This window comes from Saimiri boliviensis, chromosome 14 (assembly GCF_048565385.1).
Source record: "Saimiri boliviensis isolate mSaiBol1 chromosome 14, mSaiBol1.pri, whole genome shotgun sequence".
Taxonomy (NCBI): Eukaryota; Metazoa; Chordata; class Mammalia; order Primates; family Cebidae; genus Saimiri; species Saimiri boliviensis.
The window spans coordinates 84,044,345-84,069,222 of record NC_133462.1 but is presented as its reverse complement, the minus strand read 5'-3'; the positions used below and the strand labels follow the sequence as shown (position 1 = coordinate 84,069,222).

Below are 24,878 nucleotides of genomic sequence, written 5' to 3'. Positions count from 1 at the left end.
AAAGTTGTGTTGTAGGAAAGATTGGAAAAGGTTTTGTGAGCATCCCCTGAATAGTACTTTTGCCACTAGGTCTTCTAAAGGATTAATAAAGTTTGAAATATTTTGTGTTTAGGGAATAAAAATAATCCTTTGTTTTTCTCTTTTTAGGGGTAGACTTAAAGTCTGAAACAGAAGGTTTCAGTACATCAAGCAGTCCAAATGACTTACTTGAAAACCTCACTAAAGGGGAAATAATATATCCTGAGATTTGTATGCTGGAATTAAATTTGCTTTCTGCTAATAAAGCCAAACTTGATGTGCTTGCCCATGTATTTGAGAGTTTTTTGAAAATTATTAGGCAGAAAGAAAAGAATGTTTTTCTGCTCATGCAACAGGTAAAAAATTCATTTAGTTATATGTGATCAGTATTTATCGGACTCATGCGCCAATAACAGCTCCTTATGTATAACCCAACTTTTCTGAAAATTATTTGAGGTGATTACGTATCTTTTCTGGTACCTCAGGTGTGTTTTTACCTAAAAGTAGTATTCCAAAATCTTCTAATTCCATAGTTTTCTAAAGTAGCATACAAAAAATTAATGTAGTAAATCCTCATCTATTTCTGAGAATGGGTAGTATTTTTAAAAATGCATTTAATTTTAATATATGCTCATTGTTTTGAAAAATCAGAAAATTTAAAAACAGTATAAAAATAAAATTCCTACACAAAGCAGTATTTTTAGTCATTTTAAAATACTTATATACATATATAGTAGATTCCCTATCATATAATTTATTATGACATTACAGTTATTTCATGCTTCTGTGAAGTAAGTAATTTAATTTTGTATGTTTTTTTTTTTTTAAATCTTCAGGGAACTGTGAAAAATCTTTTAGGAGGGTTCTTGAGTATTTTAACACAGGCTGATTCTGATTTTCAAGGTGAGTTGAAACTGTTGGTTTTAAACTATAGCTCCGAAATTATTTTATGTGAAGAGTTGATAATAATGGCTTTTGGCTGGGTGTGGTGGCTCATGCCTGTAATCTTAGCACTTAGGGAGGCTGAGGTGGTAGGCAGATCACTTGAGCCTAGGAGTTTAAGACCAGCTTGGGCAACATAGAGAAACCCTATGTCTATAAAAATTAGGTGTGGTAAGACATACCTGTAGTCCCAGCTACTCAGGAGGCTGAGGTGGGAGGATTGCTTGGGCCCAGGAGGCCAAGGCTGCAGTGAGCTATGATTGTGCCACTGCACTCCAGCCTGGGTGACAGAGCAAGACCCTGTCTCAAAAAAAAAAAAAAAAAGGTTTCCACTGGCATAGTGCACTGTGATTTCAAAAAAGTGTCTTTATATGCATCATCTCATTTGTTCCTCAGACCCACACAATTAAATGACAAGAGTGCAAGTATATTTATAGAGAGGAAAATCTTGATTCTAAGGAATTGAGTTGTTCAGGGTCAGACATAGAAGCGGCACTGTGGGGACTGTAATCCAGTCTAACGCTATGTTATTGCTATATCTCATATTGATTATCTACTCTGTGCTTGGTACTTCCTCAGACATTCAAGAAATACATAATGAAAGTATACTATGATTGCTAATCACAAGAAATCTAAATTGTAGTTGGAGAATTAAGGCTAGCATACACGAGACATTAATTTGGATTTGTTTGATGTTTTCTCTTGATTAAATTTAGGTTGTACATTTTTGGCAGGAATACTCAAGTGATATTGGGTCCTTCTGAGTGCATCATATCAAAAGGATTTATGATATCCTGATCTTATTACTGGTGATGTTAACTCTGATCCTGTGGTTAAGGAGGTGTTTGCCAAGTTTCTCTATTGTAAAGTTACTATTTTCCCTTTATAATTAAGTAGCTTGTGGAGAGATAACTTGAGACTATATAAATGTACTTTTTCTCATCATTCTTTCATCTACTAATTTTAGTATTATGGAAAAAATATGAAAGTATGATGATTCTCGACTGAAACAGTAAATTCTGTGATATTTGCCAAATAGTGATTTTCTATTTCCGTCATTCCTTCTACATTTATTACCTGGGATTGTACTGTAAGGAAAGGCCTTCTCTTCTCATTCATTTACTTATTTAGTATATGGATATGTTTGTATTTATTGTGCTAGGCACTTAGAACCCTTGTGATCTGAATTTGTGTTTCCATCTTAACTCTGAGAAATTATGTTCCATTATTTAATAACAGCTTTACTGGGATATAATTCCCATACCATACATTCACCCATTTAAAGTGTATAGTTCAGTGTTTTGTAGTATATACTATATTTACAGAGTTATGCAGCCATCAGCACAATTAATTTTAGAACAATTTCATCATCCCCAAAAGAAACCCTGTACTCTTTAGCAGTTACTACCTATTTCCCCTTGACCCTTCCCTGCATGGATTTTTCTGTCCCTGGCAATCACTCATCTACTAACTGCCTCTATAGATTTGCTTCTTTTGGATGTTTTTCTATATAAATGGAATATGTGGTCTTTTGTGACTGGTTTCCTTCACATAGCATAATGCTTTCAACCTTCATGTCGTAGCACGTTTCAGCACTTTAATTCTCTTTCTAGTCATGTTTAATTTTTTTTTCGTTTGCATGGATTCCTTTTTTCAGTTGTTTTGTTGTTGTCGTTGTTGTTGTTGTTGTTGTTGTTTGGAGATAGAGTTTTACTGTCACCCAGGCTGGAGTGCAGTGGCTCACTGCAACCTCTGCCTCCCAGGCCAAGCTATTCTTCAGTTTTTATTAATAGACTTTATTTTTTAGAACAGCTTTAGATTTACAGAGAAATTAAGCATCTATTATAGAGTTCCCTCATTACACCCCTCCCTGCCAGTTTCTCCTGTTATATCTAACTTTTTATGATGTATGTATTATAATTAATGAACTTATATTGATATGTTATTATTAACTAAAGTCCATAATTCAGATTTCTTACATTTTTACCTAATGTCTTTTTTCTGTTCAAGGATTCTATCCGAGATAATACTACATAATAGTTAGTTGTCATGTCTTCTTAGGCACCTCTTGACTGTAACAGTTTCTCAGACTTTCCTTATTTTTGATGGCCTTGACAGTTTTGAGGGGTACTGATCAGGTATTTTGAGGACTGTCCCTGTAATAGAATTTGACATTTTTCTCATTGTGCTATCTTAGTGTGATTTTGATTTGCATTTTCCTGATGATTAGTGATGTTGAACCTCCTTTCATGTACTTATTGGCCATTTGTATATCTTGTTTGAAGAAATGTCTCTTCAAGCCCTCTGCTTATGTTTGACTTGGATTGTTTCTTTTTTTATTGTTGAGATTTAGGAGTTCTCTATATATTCTCAATACTGATTCCTTATCAGATACGTGATTTGTTAATATTCTCTCCCATTCTGTAAGTTGTCTTTTTACTCTATTGATAGTGTCTTTTGATACACAAAAGTTTTTCATTTTGAAGTCCAATTTGTCTATTTTTTAAATTTAGTTGACGGTACCTTTGGTGTCATATCTAAGAAATCTTTGACAAATTCAGTATTATGGAGTTGTTCCCCCTAAGGTTTCTTCTTAGAGGTATATAGTTTTATCTCTTACATATTGGTCCTGAATTAATTTTGAGTTAAATTTTGTATATGGTGTTAGATAAGGACCCAACTAGTTTTCTCAGCACCATTTGTTGAAGAGACTGTCCCTCCCCCATTGAATGGTTTTGGCACCTTTGTCAAAAGTCATGATTACACTAGGAGTATACGCTTTTGGGAGGAAGATCATAGAAGCAAAGTGCCATTGTCATTAAATGATATCAAGGGTACATATTGTCAACACGATTTATAATTGTTTTTTTTTTTTTTTTTTTTTTTTTTTTGAGGCGGAGTTTCGCTCTCGTTACCCAGGGTGGAGTGCAATGGCACGATCTCGGCTCACCGCAACCTCCGCCTCCTGGGTTCAGGCAATTCTCCTGCCTCAGCCTCCTGAGTAGCTGGGATTACAGGCACGAGCCACCATGCCCAGCTAATTTTTTGTATTTTTAGTAGAGACGGGGTTTCACCATGTTGACCAGGATGGTCTCGATCTCTCGACCTCGTGATCCACCCGCCTCGGCCTCCCAAAGTGCTGGGATTACAGGCTTGAGCCACCGCGCCCGGCCTTATAATTGTTGATGTTGACCTTGACCACTTGCATTAAGTAGTATTTATCAGGTTTGTCCACTATAAAGTTACTTTTCCAGTTCCCTGCTTCTTTTCTTTTTTGGCTGAAGTAACGTTCCATTGCGTGGATATACTGCATTTTATTTATCCATTCATCAGTTGATGGACATTTGGGTTGTTCTCCTCTTTTGCTGTTATGAATATGCTGCTATGAACACTCATGTACAGTTTTTTGTGTGAACATATGTTTTCGTTTCTCTTCAGTCATTTTTTTAAATCATATAGTAACTCTGTGTTTAATCATTTGAGAAATTGACAGACTTGTCCAAAATGACTATACCATTTTATATTCTTACCGTCAGTGTATAAGGGTTCTAATTTCTTTACATCTTTACCAACACTTGTTATTATATGCCTTTTTAATTATATCTATCCTAGTAGATATGAAGTGATATCTCATTGCAGTTTTGATTTGTATTTCCCTAAAGGCTATTGTATTATATATACCTTCATGTGTGCCTTGGTCCCTTTGGTACTACTATAACAGAATACCACAGACTGAGTGATTGATAATGAACAGAAATTTATTTTCTCACAGTTCTGGAGACTGAAAGTCTAAGATCAGAGTGCCAGCATCTAGCAAGGGCCTTCTTGCTGCATCCTCACATGGCAAAAGGCAGAAAGGAAGAGAGGCAAAAGGGGGCTGAACTCTCCCTTTTATAAGGGCATGAATCCCACCCATGAGGGCAGACTCCTCATGACCCAATCACCTACCAAAGATCTCATCTGTTAACACTACCAAAGTGACAACCAAATTTCAACAGATATTCACAATATAGCAGTGTGCTTATTAGCTATTTGCTAATAGTTTTGGAGGGGACAGATATTTATACTATAGCAGTGTGCTTATTACCTATTTGCATATTTTCTTTGGATTTCTTCAGAGAAATGTCTATTCAAATCCTTTACCCATTTTTATATTGGTGATTTGTGTTTTGATTATTGAATAGTAAGAGTTTTTAAATGTATTCTGCATGCAAGTTCCTTTTCAGATATGTGGTTTGCAAATATTTTCTCCCATTCTTTGTGCTGTCTCTTCACTTTCTTAATGGTTTACTTCGAAGCACATTTTAAAGGATTTTTATGTAGTCCTACTTGTCTATTTTGACTCTCTTTGCTTTGCTTTTAGTGTCATATCTTAGAAAGTCTAATACAGAATCATGAAGATTTGCTGTTTTAAAAAGTAATTTTCTTTCTCTGTATTCTCTCCTCTTTTTTTCCTTGCATTCTAATTGTCATCTTGAGCCTTGCCAGTTAATCTTGCATGTGTTTTCTCTTTCCTGTCATATTGACTGTGTCTCTGTTTTTATGCTACATTCTGAGACATCTTTTCAATTCCATCCTACCTTTTATTTAATTTTTGATTTTGGTAATTTTCATATTTAAGAGCTCTTTGTTTTCTGGTTATTTTTCATATAAGGATATAATATATCCTTGTATATATTTGGTTATAGTAATAAATACCTTAAAGTTTCTTCTGTCCCCAAATTATCTTTTTCCTCTGGGGTCAGTTTGTCTGTTTTTTGTTTTTTAAATATTGTTTTTACTGCTTTAGGTTGCTAATTCCCTCATATTTTATGAACTTCTCAGCCCATTTATATTTAATGAAGCTGTTGGAGATTTCTTCTAATATTGTGAAAGTTAATTTGTTTTCCTTTTTGGCCTCTTTCATGAGTGGGTAGGATGTTGAAGAGCTCTGTGTGAATGTGCCAGTGGGTAATTAGGGGCTTCCCAAATACCCTAATGAAGAGAGCTTTACTTTGGGGGACCGTTAGGGATACTATTACCCCACATGGCAGTTTGCATGCATTAGAAAAATGTATCTTCCACATACAGAACTTGGCTAGCATATAGTGTTTTTGAGCTGGGAAAAAAAGGCATCACTTTCTTGATCCAGGCAACACAGCCCAAAGCCAGAATGCATGGTTTGGCACACAGTATTCAGGCTTTATTTTAGTCTCTACTTTTCTGTTGGTTAGGCAGTTTGTTCAGGCTGCAGACTGTACAGTTACACTTAGTAACCATGATACTAAAAGCCTATATATGCCTGAGCTTTTGCCTGGTAATCCATTTCGTTTCTTTAGAGAAGAGTTACCAGGTTTGGACCTAAAAGTGAAAACTGAATTATCTGTGCTCTGTACTGAGGACTAGGAGAGAGGTGGATATTCACAGAGAGACCTTTCATTAATTCCTGTGTTGTCAGCCCCACTCTCACTTCCTCTCCAGACCTTAAATGAACAGCTCGACTTCCTACTGCTCTGAACCTCTTTATAATTTGAAGAAATTCTAGGTTGTAGCTTTCTCTTTTATCCATCTACTTTTCTATCTTCAAGAAATATTTTTAAATCTCTCACTAGATGTGCCCCAACATATTTTTGCTGTTGTTGGTTTCTTTTATAATTCTGTACTTTAATGTCATGAGTTTTCAGTAGTACACAAAAGCAAGTGTATATATTCATTCCCCCATTTTTAACTGGAACCTGTCAGTTTTGAACTGGAAAAAAAAATCTAAGCACACACACTTTGATCATATTACTTTCCTACTTAAAAACCTTTAATGGATTCATGCTATATGCAGGATAAAGTCCATGCTATTTTATAATCTCATTGCAAGTAGTCTCTCCAGATACATGTACTATTTTGCTACTGTGTCAGCTCATTGCTTCTACAAAATATGTCGCTTAAACATGGCTTCTATTCTCTAACCTCCCAGTCTTCCAAAACTACCAATCTTTTAAAACTTATCTCAAGGTTTTAAATCAAGATTATTTTTTTCAGATCAAAGTGGAAATAATATTTACTTTGTAAGGTTTTTCATTTTGGGTGAGGATCAGCTGAAATAAAGCATGTAAAAATACTTTGAACACTATAACATGCTCTAAAAATATTCGTTATTATTTTGCTCTGAAGAACTCTATGAATTTGTGTACCACCATTTATGTTTTATGCTAAACCTATGATGGAATAAAGAAAATGTTCAAACCAGTTTGTGATATTTAAGTATGTAAATCATCTTTGGTATTTCCACTTCTTGTCATCTAATTTTGTACTTAAAGAGTGATAATTATAATTTAAACATTTTCAAGATGAGAAGATAGCAGACTATTTTATGGTGTAGGGGTATCAGCCTAACAAATATTGTATTGATTTATGCTTCTTTAAAGAATGCCCTTAGTTTACTTATAACTAACCAATCTTTAAGAAAAGTGGGCCGGGTGTGGTAGCTCACTCCTATAATCCTAGCACTTTGGGAACCCAAGATGGATGGATCACCTGAGGCCAGGAGTTCAAGACCAGCGTGACCAACATGGCAAAACTCTGTCTCTACTAAAAATACAAAAATTAGCTGGACATGGTGGCACGCACCTCTAGTCCCAGCTACTCAGGAGGCTGAGGCAGGTGAATTGCTTAAACCAGGGAGATGGAGGTTGCAGTGAGCTAAGATAGCGCCACTGCACTCCAGCCTGGGTGACAGAGCCAGGCTTCATCTCAAAAATAAATAATAATAATAATAATAATAATAATAATAATATAAAAAGAAAAGTATTTTTTTGATGGTTGGTTGATTTACATTTAGTTATATTGCTATTTCTTCAGCAAATTTTGTGATTGCTATACTAGATTTTTTATAATCCATTCTAAAAGTGACAATAGTATGTTACCTCTTATGGTAAAATTGCTTATTCTGTTCCTTTAATTGTGGACTAGCTTTAATTTTTTCCCTGTTTCTTTAATTTAGCATGCCAGAGAGCATTGGTGGATCTTCTGGTGTCTTTGATGAGTTCAAGAACATGTTCAGAAGAGCTAATCCTTCTTTTGAGAATATTTCTGGAGAAATCTCCTTGTACAGTAAATATGCTATAATTTTTACATTTTTCACTAAAAAATTCTTTTACTTATTAATAGAATGTATTTTTTAAATTATTCAGTAATATTACTAAGCTCTCTCTTTTGATGTGACAGTTGTTATAGTCAATTTCATAATATTATGTGTGAAGTACTTAATTATTTGCATATATTTTAACCATTTCACTTCAATTTTGACTAACCAGACATATCACTGGGATTATATTCCCCTTACCCCCCCATCCCCAATTTTTTTGCTTCAGAAAGGCTGAGTAATTTTAATTACTGAAGATAACTTAATTATGAATAGTTAAACCATCTTAGGGATTATCCTTTTAAAAAAATATATTATCCACTATACTCTTCAGTTATTGTCTATACTTCCCCTTTCCATTGGTGTGACTTAGTGGCTTTTAAACTTTTCTTTGCTAGGAAACCTGTTTTTAGAATGAAATCTTGACTAGTAGCATATGCAAATAAAACAGAAAACTTTGAAGCTACATTGTAGTGGAACTGGATGTTTCAGAGCCCTGCCCACTTTATCACCCTGCTCCATTCCCAAGGTTCCTGAGGGAGCTCTGTGGAACATGGGTTAAAAACCACTAGTGTAGATCATTGAAAACTGACTGCTATGTTTGTGGAATGCTTTTTTATTACTTCTTCTGAGTATATTTGTCCTTATGATAATCAACATTAGATGTTATTTAGATGTTATTTTAAGCATGAGGACGACATTGTACTAGATTAATCTTTTTTACTTTTTTCCTTCTGTCTCCTTAATCATTGTCTTTGCCTTTAATTAAATGCTAATTTTTTCTGTTTTCTATAAATTCTACATTTCACTTTAACCAAAAACTTGTAACATAAATAGAAGCTTAAAAACTTACTTCAGTTTGCCAAACACAGATGAAAGAAAATTTACTTGATATGGAAAAATCATGTGAAATAAGTTGGAAAGTAACTGAACACTCAATTTTAACAAGCCAGTCATGCTCTGAAGTCAGAAATCTGGAGAATTTGTAAAGTCTCAGTTATATCCCTGATTTTAAAATAATTGGGAGAAGAACCACAGTTTACTTAGAAATAATCCTTTTTCTCTGGTAGAGATGATTCCTGATATAATTATTATATTTAATTTAGAATTTAAAACCAAATCGTAACTATGTATCAAAAATCTAGGTACCCCATAAATGTATATACCTCCCATATATCCACAAAAATTAAAAATAAAAAATTTAAAGAAAAAAAATCTAAGGCCAGGTATGGTGGCTCATGCCTGTAATCCCAGCACTTTGCGAGGCCAAGGCAGGTGTATCATGAGGTTAGGAGTTCAAGACAAGTCTGACCAACATGGTGAAACCCTGTCTCTACTAAAAATACAAAAACTAGCCAGGCTTGGTGGCGCACACGTGGTGGCTCATGCTTGTAATCCCAGCTACTCAGGAGGCCAAGACTAGAGAATCACTTGAATCCTGGAAGTGGAAGTTGCAGTGAGCTGAGATCGTGCTACCACTACATACCAGCCTGGATGACAAAGCAAGACTCCGTCTCCAAAAAAACAAACAAACAAAAAGAATGAAGGCTGGGTGCAGTGGCTTATGCCTTTAATCCCAGCACTTTGGGAGGCCAAAGCGGGTAGATCACCTTAGGGCAGGAGTTCGAGACCAGCCTAGATAACATGGTGAAACCTCACCTCTGCTAAAAATACAAAAATTAGCCAGCGTGGTGGCAGGCATCTGTAATCCCAGCTACTCAGGAGGCTGAGGCAGGAGAATTGCTTAAACCTGTGAGGCAGATGTTGAAGTGAGCGGAGATTGTACCACTACATTCCAGCCTGAGTGACAGAGTGAGACTCTGTCTCAAAATTTAAAAAAAAAAAAAAAAAATGAAATCCATTTCATATTTTATCTCAGCTACAGAAAAAGAGAAAATTTTAAAGATATTGGAGATAGGAAGATATTTAAATAGGAATGCTGACATGTATGGGTAAAATAGGAATGCTGACATGTATGGGTATGTTTGTATTTTCATTTATAACCTAAATTTCAAGATTGTTAGGTATTTTATTACATGATTAGAAAGTTTCATTTCTTTCTCTTTTTCCCTAGAAAATTCTTCTTCTGGGTATTCTGAAAATTATTGAAAGTGATACTACTATGAGCCCTTCACAGTATCTAACCTTCCCTTTACTGCACACCCCAAATTTAAGCAATGGTGTTTCATCACAAAAGTATCCTGGGGTTTTAAACAGTAAGGCCATGGGTTTATTGAGAAGAGCACGAGTTTCACGGAGCAAGAAAAAGGCTGACAGAGAGAGTTTTCCCCATCGGCTGCTTTCGTCTTGGCACGTAGCCCCAGTCCACCTGCCATTGCTGGGGCAAAACTGCTGGCCACACCTATCAGAAGGTTTCAGTGTTTCACTGTGGTTTAATGTGGAGTGCATCCATGAAGCTGAGAGTACCACAGAAAAAGGAAAGAAGATAAAGAAAAGAAACAAAATTTTACGAGATAGCAGTTTTGATGGTACAGGTATGATGACACGATTATCTGATTTGTACACAAAGATTTTTCACACTGTTAATTTTACTTGAGTGGTAAGAATGTAGTGCTATTCTTAACACTCTTAACATGTTCTGCACATTAAATGCCTTAGTTAATGGCGGTAAGTTCTGACTTAATCTGTCATACAGCCTTGAATCTCGATTACAGATACTTTAGTCTTTTATAGAAGTCAAGGGGACACCACATATACAACTTTTTCTGGGGTCATCAGCTCGTAGAGTTCCTTATGGAACCTCTTTTCTGGTCCTGTTACTGGATTAGGGTGGCTCCTGATATTAGAAAAGGATAAAACCCTACAGCCAGTTTTCTCTCTGCTGTTTCCCAGCCCTTGTTAGACGGTTCCCATTTCCTTTTCTTTCTTTCTTTGTTTTTTTTTTTTTTTTTTTTTTTGAGACAGAGTTTCGCTCTTTGTCACCCAGGCTGGAGTGCAATGGCATGATGTCAGCTCACTGCAATCTCCACCTCCCAGGTTCAAGCGATTCTCCTGCCTCAGCCTCCCAAGTAGCTGGGATTACAGGCATGTGCCACCATGCCCAGCTAATTTTGTGTTTTTAATAGAGACAGGGTTTTACCATATTGGCCAGGCTGGTTGCGAACTTCTTTCTCTCTTTTATTTCAAGTTCTCCTTCTCATGCCATGTCTTACCTCAGTGGCCCTCCTGTACTTCCTGTTACAGAATGTTCAAATGCATCAGCCATTCTCCAGTGTTAGAATACATTTCATTCCAGTTCCTTCTTTAACTGAAGAATTGCTATTATACTGGACCTTGTTTCTCATATGATGAGGGCAGAAAAAAACTGTTCGTTGAAAAGCAGTTTATGGTGATGGGAAGTAAAGTAGGTAGGGTGATTCTTAGGGCCTAGGGAATGAATGAAATGACTGGATGAGCCAGATGTTTAGGGTTTTATATGTATATGGAGATGCAGGCCTCAATAGCTCTTCATGCCATAAATCTTTTCCACCCACTGGAACCTCTGTTTTAGGACACTATGCCTTCACTAGAATTTTCTGTTCTGGATTGAATTTTGCCACAGACCTGATAGCTGTACATGTGATAATATTTATTATGATGCTATCTAACGTGCATTGAGTGCTTTCTGTGTATGTATCACTTTGCTCAGCTGATTCTATATACATTTTTAATCTTAACAAGTCAGTAAGTGTTCATACTATATGTATTTTTAGAGGAAGTTAAGTAGCACGATCAAGTGATAAAGCTGGTAAATGATGGAAAGGAATTGAAACACACCTTCTTTTAACTTCAGAGCTTAAACATTGCTACTATACTATAAGCTATGCAGATTGCTTTCTCATGTTTTAATGGAAGTCATCTCAATGTAAACAGTCTCTTCTAAAATGAATAAATGTACACAGTGACCTGAGAAAAGTAAATATTGGAGAGTTTTTTTCTTAATTTTTTATTTTAAAGATATATGAGAAAACATATTTTAGAAAGATGATTTTGTATAAGTACTTTAAAATAGTGGACATATATAAACATTTTTGAAGCGAGATAAAGAATATTTTGCTGTGATAGCACATCTTTGATCTCTAAACTAACTGGTGCCTTTGAGCAAATTTTTTAACCTCTCGGTGCCTCAGTTCTATCACCCTATATATATTTACCTTGTAAAATGGTTGTGAGCATTAAGTTAAATATTTGTAATATTCCTACTGTATAATTCTTAAGTACACACTGGTTTTGTCCTACTCTTTTATTTGTACAAGTACATATTTGGTATGGAACATTTTTTAAATTTCACGTCAGATATGAGTTCTCTATATTTGGTCAGTAGCCTCAAAATAATCCCTGACCTTAATTCTTCTTTTTTAAAACTATTGTCATTGCTACGGGAAGTATTTTTTAACATTGGTCATGGTTTTACCTGTTGAAAAATAGCAACTAATACGTATACAGTCTCATAAGCAGTAGTGTTCTTTAAAAGTCTGAGCCTTCGGTATGCATTTTGTATTATGGTATAACATATCTTTACATAAAGTCACATGTATTATAATGACAAATAGATCATCATACATCTTCAGGTAGTGAAATGTTTTAAAAGATGAGGAAGAGGAGTCAAGATGCATAACTAGACAGCCCAAACCTATAAGCATTTACCCTAGCTTGCGTTAAAGAAACATTAGAGTTTCAGAATCACTTAGCAATTACATTCAAAGACCACTCAACAGGGAATATAAATTATGAATATATTCAAACATTATAGTTTTTTCTTAAAATTTGTAACATGAAATTTTTTTTTTAAATCATGACATTGTGATAACTATAGAATGATTTTTGGTAGTGTGAGGCATTGACAATGACATGTGCTCTCTAGACAAGGGTCAGTGAAGTCATAGTGGCCCAAACCAGTTGATAAAAGAAGCTTGGTACACATTGTAATAGGTTGTCACATAGCAGTCTGGTTATGCCCACAGTTGTCCTCAGTTATTATGCATTTTTAAACATTTAATACCTTCTAAAGTACTGAATTACTATTTTTTTATCCCTTGTGCTTTTTTGAGATTAACATCTATACTTTGGAAATACAGTTGTTTAGAACAGGTCAGGCTCAGACATTTTGGATAGATAATCTACTACAAATGAACAGACTTGCTTTGTATTCTTCTAAATTCACTTTTCTGCTCAATTGTTATGAACCATTTTACTGATCATTCTAACATCTTTTTCTTATAGACAGCGACAGACCAGAAGGTGCAGAGTACATAAATCCTGGTGAAAGACTCATAGAAGAAGGATGTATTCATATCATTTCACTGGGATCCAAAGCGTTGATGATCCAAGTGTGGGCTGATCCCCACAGTGCCACTTTTATCTTTCGGTATTGATTATCCTCATCCTCCCATGAATAGATAATGTATTTAAATAGTTTATTTAAGAAACATAAAGTTAAATCTGCTAATAAAATTTCATTACAGCAAAATAAAAGTCTCATTAAAAAAATATTCGTTCTAACAGTTAATACCACTTTTGTAATAGTTTGATTCTGTCCAAAAATCCACAAAGTCTAAGACATTTTAATTCTCGGCTGAGTGTGGTGGCTCACACCTGTAATCCCAGAACTTTGGGATACCAAGCCAAGGCAGATCACCTGAGGTCAGAAGTTCAAGACCAGCCTGGCCAACGTAATGAAGCCTCATCTCTACCAAAAAAAACCCCACAAAAATTAGTCAGGCGTGGTAGCACATGCCTGTAGTCATGGCTACTTGGGAGGCTGAAGCAAGAGTATCGCTTGAACCTGGGAGGCAGAGGTTGCAGTGATTCCAGTCCGTGCGCCACTGCACTCCAGTCTGGATGACAGAGTGAGACTCTTAAAAATAAAAATAAATAAATAAATAAAATAAATTAACTCTCTGTTAGATTTTAGATCAAATACATACTGAAGTCTTATTCATCAGATTGTAATGGTCTTAAGATGTTATTAACAGACAGATATATTCCATGTGCATTATGTATTTAATAGCCATTAGCTAATAAGCTTGGGTTCTCCTCCTTGGTATCTTGTCCTTTTATCGTCTCTCCTTTATTAAGTAATGTAGATGCAGGTCTTTTATTTATATTGAGTAAGTATGAATAGTATGATACTATTTGTATAAAACTCAAAGCTAAACAAACCAGTACATTATTTAGGAATATATACTTTGTAGACGTTATAAACATTACTAGGTGCTTTATGTACATTATCTCCTCATTCTTTTAGTAATCCCAAAAAGTAGATTAGACTTCCAATACAGTCTGGTATTTAGACATTTATGTATGATATGTATTAATTTTTTTTTTTTTTTTTTTGAGACGGAGTTTCGCTCTTGTTACCCAGGCTGGAGTGCAATGGCGCGATCTCGGCTCACCGCAACCTCCGCCTCCTGGGTTCAGGCAATTCTCCTGCCTCAGCCTCCTGAGTAGCTGGGATTACAGGCATGAGCCACCATGCCCAGCTAATTTTTTGTATTTTTAGTAGAGACGGGGTTTCACCATGTTGACCAGGATGGTCTCGATCTCTTGACCTCGTGATCCACCCGCCTCGGCCTCCCAAAGTGCTGGGATTACAGGCTTGAGCCACCGCGCCCAGCGATATGTATTAATTTTTCTATGAAACAAATAATACATTGTAATTTCTAAATGGGCAATGACTATATAAATAGTAATAATACATATTTTTTTTACAAACTGAATTCTGAAAATTATTGCCTGAATTATCACTATCAGCCAGTGAGCCTAATTTACTTGAGTTCATGAATTGAGGTAATAATAGAATGATTAGATTATGGTATAAAAGACCTACTGACTTTTCAAGCACTTTAAAAAAATAGAACTGGTTTTTAATCTTACTTAAATATTTAAAATTATAGTTACTATACGTGTGTTAAACACTGAGGTCAGAATTTTCATGTTTTCAGCCTATGCCTTTTCCCTTTTTCTGTAGTGTGTGCATGGATTCCAATGATGACATGAAAGCTGTTTTACTGGCACAGGTTGAATCACAGGAGAATATTTTCCTCCCAAGCAAATGGCAACATTTAGTACTTACCTACTTACAGCACCCCCAAGGGAAAAAGAAGATTCACGGGAAAATCTCCATATGGGTCTCTGGACAGAGGTAAAAAGCATTTTGAGAAAATGCGTATTAATTTCAGTTACAGAAAATTCTAGATAATATTTACTTTAACTTAGGAATCTGCCAGAGTTGGACTTTTTTTTCCTATTGGTCAAGTTACTATAGAAGTAACTTGAAAATTCATATTTGGGTTTAGGGAGCATGCAGATACCTAGACATGTAGACATTTATGTATAATTATATATCAACGCAATCTATAATTTCATCCCTCAATCCCATATATTATAAAACTGAATCCACTATAATTATTTAAATTAAGTGGCTAATAAGGCTAATATCTAAATTAAATTGGGCTTTCAGTCAAAGAAATTAAACTGACTAGCCTATGTATCAGGTGACAGATGCAGACAGAGTCCTAGAAATATACCAAGTGAAAGATTCAGGGAGAGTACTGTTTGATTTTTACCACATAGGAGAATTGTGGGCCCAGTTAACAAGAAACGTCTTGTGGAATATATTAATGTAAAATTTTAGCCTGAATGAACTATAAGGTATCTTTGATTTGTAAGCATTGGGAAGTATTGTATTGAATGAAGTAGCATGAAAGAAGATAGAGAATTCGAAACTGTAATGTAGTGTGGGAGAGGGTTAAGGTGGTTGAATGAGTTTAAGTTGGATAATGAGAAATAAAAATGAATAGACATGGTGAAACTACTTAACAGGCTTTCAGTGCCAAGCTGAGAAGTCTAGATTTAATGAAAGGGAACATAATATATTGCATACTTACTATGTTGCAGACCTTTTGCTAGGTGCTTTATGTACATCTAATTCTCTCAAAAATCCCTCAAAGTAGATTAGACTATGGAAATAGCATATACCCTTAACACAGATCAACCTATTTTTATTCATTCATTTGTTCATTCATCACATTTATTGATGTGATGATGTGCTCAAGTGTTTTGAGCACTTGACATATTAATTAGACCTGGGGGACAGTGGTAAAGAAGATAGACACATTCCCTGCCTTCTTGGAATTCGCAATCTGATGAGTAATCAGACAACAAGCAAACATAATTAGATGAATATTTACAAAAGATGACAAAAACTGTGAAGCCCATGTTTTAAAACCTTGAGACAGAAATGCCAAGTTTCACACTTTTGATGGGTAGATCAGGGAAGGCCTATCTAAGAACAGGGTATTAAAGCCGAGACCTGAAGGAGGAGATGGAGTTTGCCCTTTGAAGGTGGGAGGAGGAAGATTCGAGTGGAGGATGGGGAATTGCTGCAAGAGACTGCAGCGATTGATTGCTTATAGCTGTCCAGCCTCAATAATAGAGTGAGGCAGGGAGCAGGGCTTATGGATTGCTTTACAGTCCATGGTGTCTGCCACAGGCAAGAACAAACTTTGGAAGTAAAATCAAGAGTTCAGCTTTGTTGTATTCATTTTTTGTAAAAAAAAGTGAAAATACGTAATTGAAGCCTAATTTCTCTATTCCAAATAGAATACTGTCTATGATGTTCTCTATCAAGAACATCTCTCTGTTTTCATACCTGCCTAAGCCTGAATGGCAGCTGAAGCCAATCAGCAAATTTGTTTCGAGAACCTATAATTAAAACAGAGGGAGCTGGGCCTGGAGATGTAAGTAAAGAGGCCCTTTCTCCTCCTAGACACTCTTAATTTCTTGAGCTTTCAGTGTGTGCCAGGCACTGTATTAGGCACTTGATACAGATTACCTATTTTAATCCTCCCAGCAATACTATGAAGTAGGTATATTATTATCCCAATTTTACGTTAGAGGCAACTGAAATCTGGAGTGACTTGCCCAAACTCATGCCACAAGTGAAGGGTACAGCTGAAAGTTTAACCTAGACTCTGACCTTAGAGAGGGCCCATGCTTAAAACCCCTGTGCTTTACCACCCCTTCATCCTTTTTCTGAATCATGTCAACTGACAGATACAGGAACCATAAACTAATTATTAGATATGTTCAGAATGATAGATTAGACTTTTATTGTAGACAGTCTGAAATTAGTAAATTAGTAAACATGGTCACTTGATTCACACATCACTCTATTGTTTTACCCAACCACTTATGTCTACTTTCCTTTGAGAGAATTGTTTGCCATTTGGCACAAGTTAATTTCATTGGTTAACAGAGCAAGTGACCAAGGACAAACATTTTATTCTGTTGATTTAAACTTTGTGCTATAATATCTTCATCACCTTATGAGCTATAGAATAATTTCTAGGCCAGGCACAATGCTTCATGCCTGTAATCCCAGCACTTGGAGAGGCCAATGCAGGAGGATTGCTTGAGCCTGGGAATTCAATACCAGCCTGGGCAACATGGCAAAACCCTGTTTCTTTTTTTTTTTTTTTTTTTTTTTTGAGACAGAGTTTTGCTCTTGTTACCCAGGCTGGAGTGCAATGGCGCGATCTCGGCTCACCACAACCTCCGCCTCCTGGGTTCAGGCAATTCTCCTGCCTCAGCCTCCCGAGTAGCTGGGATTACAGGCACGTGCCACCATGCCCAGCTAATTTTTTGTATTTTTAGTAGAGACGGGGTTTCACTATGTTGACCGGGATGGTCTCGATCTCTCGACCTCGTGATCCACCCGCCTCGGCCTCCCAAAGTGCTGGGATTACAGGCTTGAGCCACCGCGCCCGGCCAAAACCCTGTTTCTACTAAAAAAAAAAAAAAAAAAAAAAAAAATTAGCTAGGTGTGGTGGTACATAACTGTAGTCTCAGCTACTTGGGAGGCTGAGGCAGGAGGATCACCTGAGCCCAGTAAGTCAAGGTTACAGTGAGCCATGTTTGCACCTGTGTACTCCAGCCTGGGCAACACAGTGAGACCCTGTCTCAATTTAAAAAAAAAAGAATAATTTCCAAAAGAATACATTTGAAGAGGGCTTTTAAAATAAGATAATGATACTGAAAATGACTTAATACTTTCTATTTGTTGTTATTAACAGCTTACAAATATGGCAGAAATATATGGCACACAGTAGACACTTAGTATTTGTTTAATTCATTTTGTATTCATTCTGCAATAGGTTTTCTTTCACCCTTAAAACACTATTTTATTTTTATTTTTATATTTTTATTTTACTTTAGTTCTGGGATACATGTGCAGAACGTGCAGGTTTGTTGCATAGGTATACGTGTACCGTAGTGGTTTGCCGCACCTATCGGCCCGTCATTTAGGTTTTAAGCCCACATGCGTTAGGTATTTGTCCTAATGTTCTCCCTCCCTTTGCCCCTCACCCCGCGACAGGCCCCGGTTTATTATGTTCCCCTCCCTGTGTCCATATGTTCTCATTGAAAAACTTTGTTTTTTAAAATGAAAATTTAAAAACTATTTTAAGTCATAATGCCACTAGGTGGCGATAGAGTTTTAGTCACAGCCATTTATTTGGTCAAGGAGAAGTATTTCATTGAAGGTATCGCACATCTTTTCTTTATTTAAAAAAGAAAAAAACATTAAAATAGACTTATATGTTCTGTGTGAAACAGAGAGGCTTAGATAAAACTTTTAAAATAAGTATTTACAAAGTCGAGTTTCTCATTAAGAGCTACCCATGTTAGCTTATCCTGTCTTCATCTTACACATTTTATTGAGATTTTGCCTTTGTAGATTACCCTAATTATCTTAAAATGGAGTTTAAAACATTTCTAAACTAGGGGTAGAGCTCTGTGGTTTCACTAGTTGATGAAGTTCTCCCTGTTTTGTGTGTCTTTCAGTGAGAAAGCCTGGCCTTGCCAGCATTCTGTCTTTGTATGCATTCCTGTCACCTGTATCCATGAAGCAAAAGAGACTAATCAAAAGCTGCGTAATCACTTAGCATTAAGAAAACAGAAAATGCAAAAAGCAATGGTATTTTAGTAGGCAGACAGAGGAAATTTTGAAGAAGTTATATTCTTTTTGTGATTAGTTGCCAAAGGCCTCATAGATGATGTAACATTTTTGAATGTCATGGATTCCAATTTTTGGAATTGTTTGTCAACATGGGAGACTTCTTGGCAAAATTAAGAGGAGGTGGTTGGTTTGTATCTGTAAACCAGGAAGGTGCATATGCAGAAGTCTAATGGCAAAGAAAACTTGCAGCAAATGTCTCGTCACATTTCCCATGGCCTGTTGTGGGATCATTAGGTATCTCCATTCAGCTCCCGTCTTTCTGCAGAACCTTTGACCAAGAGACAAACAGAATTAGCCCTCCTCTCTTTCCCTACTGCCGGTCAATAAGGAACCAAGAAAATTGTTCAAGAATTTCCCAATTTTAAATATTCATACTTTAAAAATACTTAGTACTAGTACTTCCTAAAGTCATTGCTTTAACTTTGTTTTTAATATAGGAAGCCTGATGTTATTTTGGATTTTATGCTTCCAAGAAAAACAAGTTTGTCATCTGATAGCAATAAAACATTTTGCATGATTGGCCATTGTTTATCATCCCAAGAAGAGTTTTTGCAGTTGGCTGGAAAATGGGACCTGGGAAATTTGCTTCTCTTCAATGGTGAGTGAGCTGTGATTGTACCACTGCACTTCAGCCTGGGCGACAGAGTGAGATTTTTTTTCCTTTGAAATAGTTCCAATTTTTTTTCTCAGTTAACAAGTATTCAACTGAGTAACCTGGCTAAAATATTCATCTCTGTTTCTTTACTTGTGTTTAATAAGTACTATATTTCTAAGATTCTAAGATATACTTTTAAAATATTTTAATATTTTTGTAATCTAGTTGTGTATTACAATTGATAATTTAATATAAAAATGTATTTCCTCCCTCAAAAAAGAGAAGCCTATATTAAATTAGCGGTTTTTTTGTGTTTTTTTTTTAACACTGGATAATGTAGTATCATGACTAGTAAACTTATCTCCATTATCTCTTTTATTAATAGTTTTATTATATCTTATACAAATATCAAATTTTAGGGAAAAATGAAATATATAATTTTTAAAAGCATGTCCTTAAACCCGACACATAATAGCATTCAAACAGTGTTTATTGACTAAACAGGAAGGAATAAAGATGTTGATTCAAATTTTAGTTAGAAATGGAATTTACCAACATATAGTTTCCATTATTTAAAAAAAAAAAAAAAGTAAATAAAACAGAAAACCTGTTTTCTGGCTCAGGAGCAAATGGAGATTTTATGACTTAATTAAGAGCTTCACACTTAACTTTATACATATTAATCCATCTTCCATCATAGTTGGCATAGGTTATTTTCTCATTACACAAATTTGGAAATTGAGGCTTTATCAATTTTATAAAATATAGTGAACAACTGAAAGAATCTGGCTAAAAAAATGACTCCTGGTTTCTTGCTTTTTATGAAAAATTCTGATTAGAGTGTTTTAAATAACTAACTTTATTTTTCTGTTATTCAGGAGCTAAGGTTGGTTCACAAGAGGCCTTTTATTTGTATGCTTGTGGACCCAACCATACTTCTATAATGCCATGTAAGTATGGCAAGCCAGTGAATGACTACTCCAAATATATTAATAAAGAAATTTTGCGATGTGAACAAATCAGAGAACTTTTTATGACCAAGAAAGATGTGGATATTGGTCTCTTAATTGTAAGTTTTAACTTTCTAAGTTTTAATTTTACAGTAACTGTATTTAGGTATATTTATTGAATAATATAGTTATAAATTACATTTGTAAAGTTTTTCATGTGGTTCCTTACATTTTCTTTTCTTAGAATTATGTTTTTTTTCTGAAAAAAATTAAAACACTTTGACTTCCCTTCAAAACTTGTTTCAGGTTTTATATTTATATATTTTCTTTGAAATTATATTTCTATAAAAAGTTTATCAGTTTATTCTTACTAATTATTCAGGAAAAATGTTTATGATACAGTGAAAACACTTGTTAGTTTGATATACTCTTAAAAAATGTTGCTCATTATATTTTCTTTCCATACTTATAAATAAATAATAATATCCATTTATAATGTTAGTTTTAGTTACATATATTCAGGTTTTAGAAAACTTATTCATTTTTATTTTATTTTTTTTTAAGAGACAGGGTTTCACTCTGTCACCCAGGCTTGGATACATTGGTGTGGTCATAGCTCACTGCAGCCTTGAACTCCTAGGCTCAAGTGATCCTCCCACACTAGCCTCCCAAGTGGCCGGGTCTATAGGCATGCACCACCACACCTGGCTAATTTTAAATTTTTGTAGAGATGGAATCTCACTATGTTGTCCAGATCTTTTGGTCTCAAACTCCTAACCTCAAAAGATCCTCCCATCTCAGCCTTCCAAATGCTGAGATTATAGGCATGAGCCACCATGTCCAGCCTAAAAAACTTAGTCTTTGATATCAGTACAAATGGGAATTTTGCCTTCAAAGTATTGCTAATTTGCTTCTATGAGACTCTCTATTGCTTTTTTAATATGTTTTCTAATATTTTGTTCTACCAGTATACAGTTTAGGAGCTAGTGGAGAGGATTTTTCATTATAGCAACTAGAAAACTGAGCCTTCATAGTCTTAGAAAATCTGCTAAACTCTGGCCATGAAACTGGGTTCCTCCTTCTCTTGCTTCTTTAAGAAAGAGACACTGTTTTGAAATGTGTTGTTGTTATTGTTGTTGAGTTGGGGGGAGGGAGATTTGGTTGTCAATAATTATTGGGTAGTAGGGGCCAGGGATGCTAAATGTTCTACAGTACATGAACACTATTTACAACAAAGAATGATCCCATCCTAAATGTCACACCATTAAGAAAACACTCTTTAGGGGAACGGTTCTTCAAACCTGAGTGTGCACTAGAATTATCCAGAGGGCTTATAAAAATAGGAGATTGCTGGGCCAGAGCTTCTGATTCAGTAGGTCAGAAGTGTGACCTACTGAATTTACATTTTTAATAAATTCCTAGGTGAAGCTGAGGCTGGTGGGGGATAATAACATTTTGAGAACCTGTGCTTTAGGGAAGCTGAAGAGCTCACACAAATGTTTGTCCAAGTAATAACTTTAACTCTCTAATTTTTGGTTAATCCATTTGTTTTCATAGAAAAATTTCCCTAATCCTTTTATTTTTCCTGAATAGTATATAGGTCATGTAAATTACAAAACTCAACAAATTATCATGAATGAAAATTCTGAGGGTTTTATGCAAAAGTTATTTTTAGAAAGTAAATTCTTTAAGCCCGGTTTAGTAATTTGGGAGTTATAAGTTCATGAAAGAATGGTCAGGCAGGAGTGGTACCCTCAGCTGGGCACAGTGGCTCATACTTGTAATCCCAGCACTGTGGAAGACTGAGGCAGGTAGATCACCTGAGGTCAGGAGTTCGAGACCAGCCTGGCCAACATGGTGTAACCCTGTCTCTACTAAAAATACAAAAATTAGCCGGATATGGTGGCTGGTGCCTGTAATCCCAGCTACTTGGGAGGTTGAAGCAGGAGAATTGCTTGAACCTGGGAGACGGAGGTTGCAGTGCGCCAAGAACACACCATTGCACTCCATTCTGGGTGACGAGAGTGAAACTCCATCTCCAACAACAATAATAATAATAATAATAAGTGGTACCGTCATGTCAGGGTGTGGTGTCAGATTTCTGATTGAAACTATTGCAGGTTTGAAATTTTGCTTTTCTAGCATAATCATACACAACAGACAGTATAATTGGTTTAGCTGGTGCACAAATATGCTGGGTGGTATGTCTGATTGTTCTGGGTCATAAATAAAGCACAGGCCAGGCATGGTGGCTCATACTTATAACTCCAGCACTTTGGGAGGCCAAGGAGGTCAGAAGTTCAAGACTAGCCAGTTCGAGACCAGCCTGGCCAACATAGTGAAACTCCATCTCTACTAAAAATATAAAAATTAGCCAGGCGTGGTGGTGCACACCTGTAATCCCAGCTACCCAGGAGGCTGAAGCAGGAGAATTGCTTGAACCTGGGAGGCTGAGGTTGCAGTGAGCTGAAATTGCGTCACTACACTCCAGCCTGGGTGACAGAGCGAGACTCTGTCTCAGAAAAAAAAGTCATCATCGTCGTCGTCGTCGTCGTCGTCATCGTCATCATCAAAGCACAAGGCCCCCATCCAGTTCTGAGAGAAGACGCTGAATCTATGATTTCTCTGAGCCTGGGCTTGGCAGCTGCTACCACTATACCACCTTAAAGTACATTATGGGCTGGACACCAAGGTTCATGCCTATAATCCCAGCATTCTGGGAGGCACAGGCAGGAGGATCACTTGAAGCCAGGGGTTTGAGACTAGCCTGGGCAACATAACAAGACCAGGTCTCTACAAAAATAATAATAATAATAATAATTGGGTGTAGTGACACCTACCTGTAGTCCTAGCTGCTTGGGAGGCTGAGGTGGGAGGATCCCTTGAGGCTAGGAGTTCAAGGCTACAGTGAGCTATGGTCACGCCCCTGCACTCCAGCCTGGGTGCCAGAGCGAGACCCTATCTCTAAAAAAAAAGGACATTCTGCATTTAAAATTAACCTTAATTTTAAGAATAGTTTAGAGAATCTTGACAGGGAGCCACACACCAATGGAAACTATCGTTTGCCTTGGAGAAATATTTGCAATTCTATTTTATTTCAGTTAGGTGTGCTGACAGTTGACAATCTAGAATTGTATTCTAGTAGTAAGAAAGATCTAGTTTCAATTTGATTTTAAATGAGTAGTCAGCCGATGAGCAAATGCAGAGCAAAAATTTCAAATAAATTGACCTGACCCAGAGTTCCCAGTATTTTTAAGTGCTTAGATCAGTGCCTGGTATGTAATTATACAATTTAATATTAAGCAGTAATAGTGTTATTTAATATTTATTCTAAACTGAACGAAGTTCAATCCTCAACCTTGATGTCATTTATACAATTGATCACTGCTAAATAAATCACTGATTATTTGCTTTGTAGGAAACAGCCTTGCTTCTAATGTTTCTTTGTTTAGTGTAGTAGCTGTTGTTTTTTAAACAAAGAAAAGGATCAGTTGGATGTGTTTACACTTTGAAATACTTACTTGCTAGTTGATAGTTTACATTCAAACTTGGTGTCATTACTGAATGAAAATATTTGTGTTTTCAGGAAAGTCTTTCAGTTGTTTATACAACTTACTGTCCTGCTCAGTACACTATCTATGAGCCAGTGATCAGACTTAAAGGTCAAATGAAAACTCAACTCTCTCAAAGACCCTTCAGCTCAAAAGAAGTTCAGAGCATCTTATTAGAACCTCATCATCTAAAGAATCTCCAGCCTACTGAATATAAAACTATTCAAGGCATTCTGCATGAAATTGGTGGAACTGGTATATTTGTTTTTCTCTTTGCTAGGGTAAGAATCACGGATTACAGTTTTGTCTAAAGAGAAATGACCTATTTATTATTGATAAATTAAAGGATTTCTTTTGGACCATACAAAAAAGCTATAGTCAACTATATTAAACTTTTAAGATAAAAAATTATATATTAAAGATGTTATTAAACTTTCTGCCATAGATGGTTAAGGTTTCTTCTAATTTATGAATATTTTAGAAGTTTTCTGATAACCAAAAATGTAATTAGAACAATTAAATGTTAAATATACAAGATCTTAAATTGCCTTTGGGAAGAAAAGTGTATGCCATAGTAGTAATATGAAATAAATATACTTTAAACATTTTTATGGGCCAGGCATGATGGCTCACACCTGTAGTCCCAGCACTTTGGGAGGCTGAGGCGGGCAGATCGTAAGGTCAGGAG

The 24,878-nt window shown here is 35.8% G+C and overlaps 1 protein-coding gene across 6 annotated transcripts in view; it reads left to right on the top strand.

Annotated features, from left to right (window-relative positions):
- The window catches only part of LYST (lysosomal trafficking regulator), a 207,405-nt gene that overhangs the window by 65,794 nt on the left and 116,733 nt on the right, over nt 1–24,878 (top strand). For all 6 annotated transcript variants that reach the window (XM_039464278.2, XM_074385348.1, XM_074385344.1 and 3 more), the window contains 9 exons: nt 148–374; nt 855–921; nt 7,934–8,043; nt 10,149–10,569; nt 13,298–13,442; nt 15,045–15,218; nt 19,532–19,692; nt 20,568–20,758; nt 24,226–24,471. In XM_039464278.2, the coding sequence (XP_039320212.2) occupies nt 148–374; nt 855–921; nt 7,934–8,043; nt 10,149–10,569; nt 13,298–13,442; nt 15,045–15,218; nt 19,532–19,692; nt 20,568–20,758; nt 24,226–24,471 (1,742 nt within the window). The remainder of the gene's footprint in view (nt 1–147; nt 375–854; nt 922–7,933; nt 8,044–10,148; nt 10,570–13,297; nt 13,443–15,044; nt 15,219–19,531; nt 19,693–20,567; nt 20,759–24,225; nt 24,472–24,878) is intronic.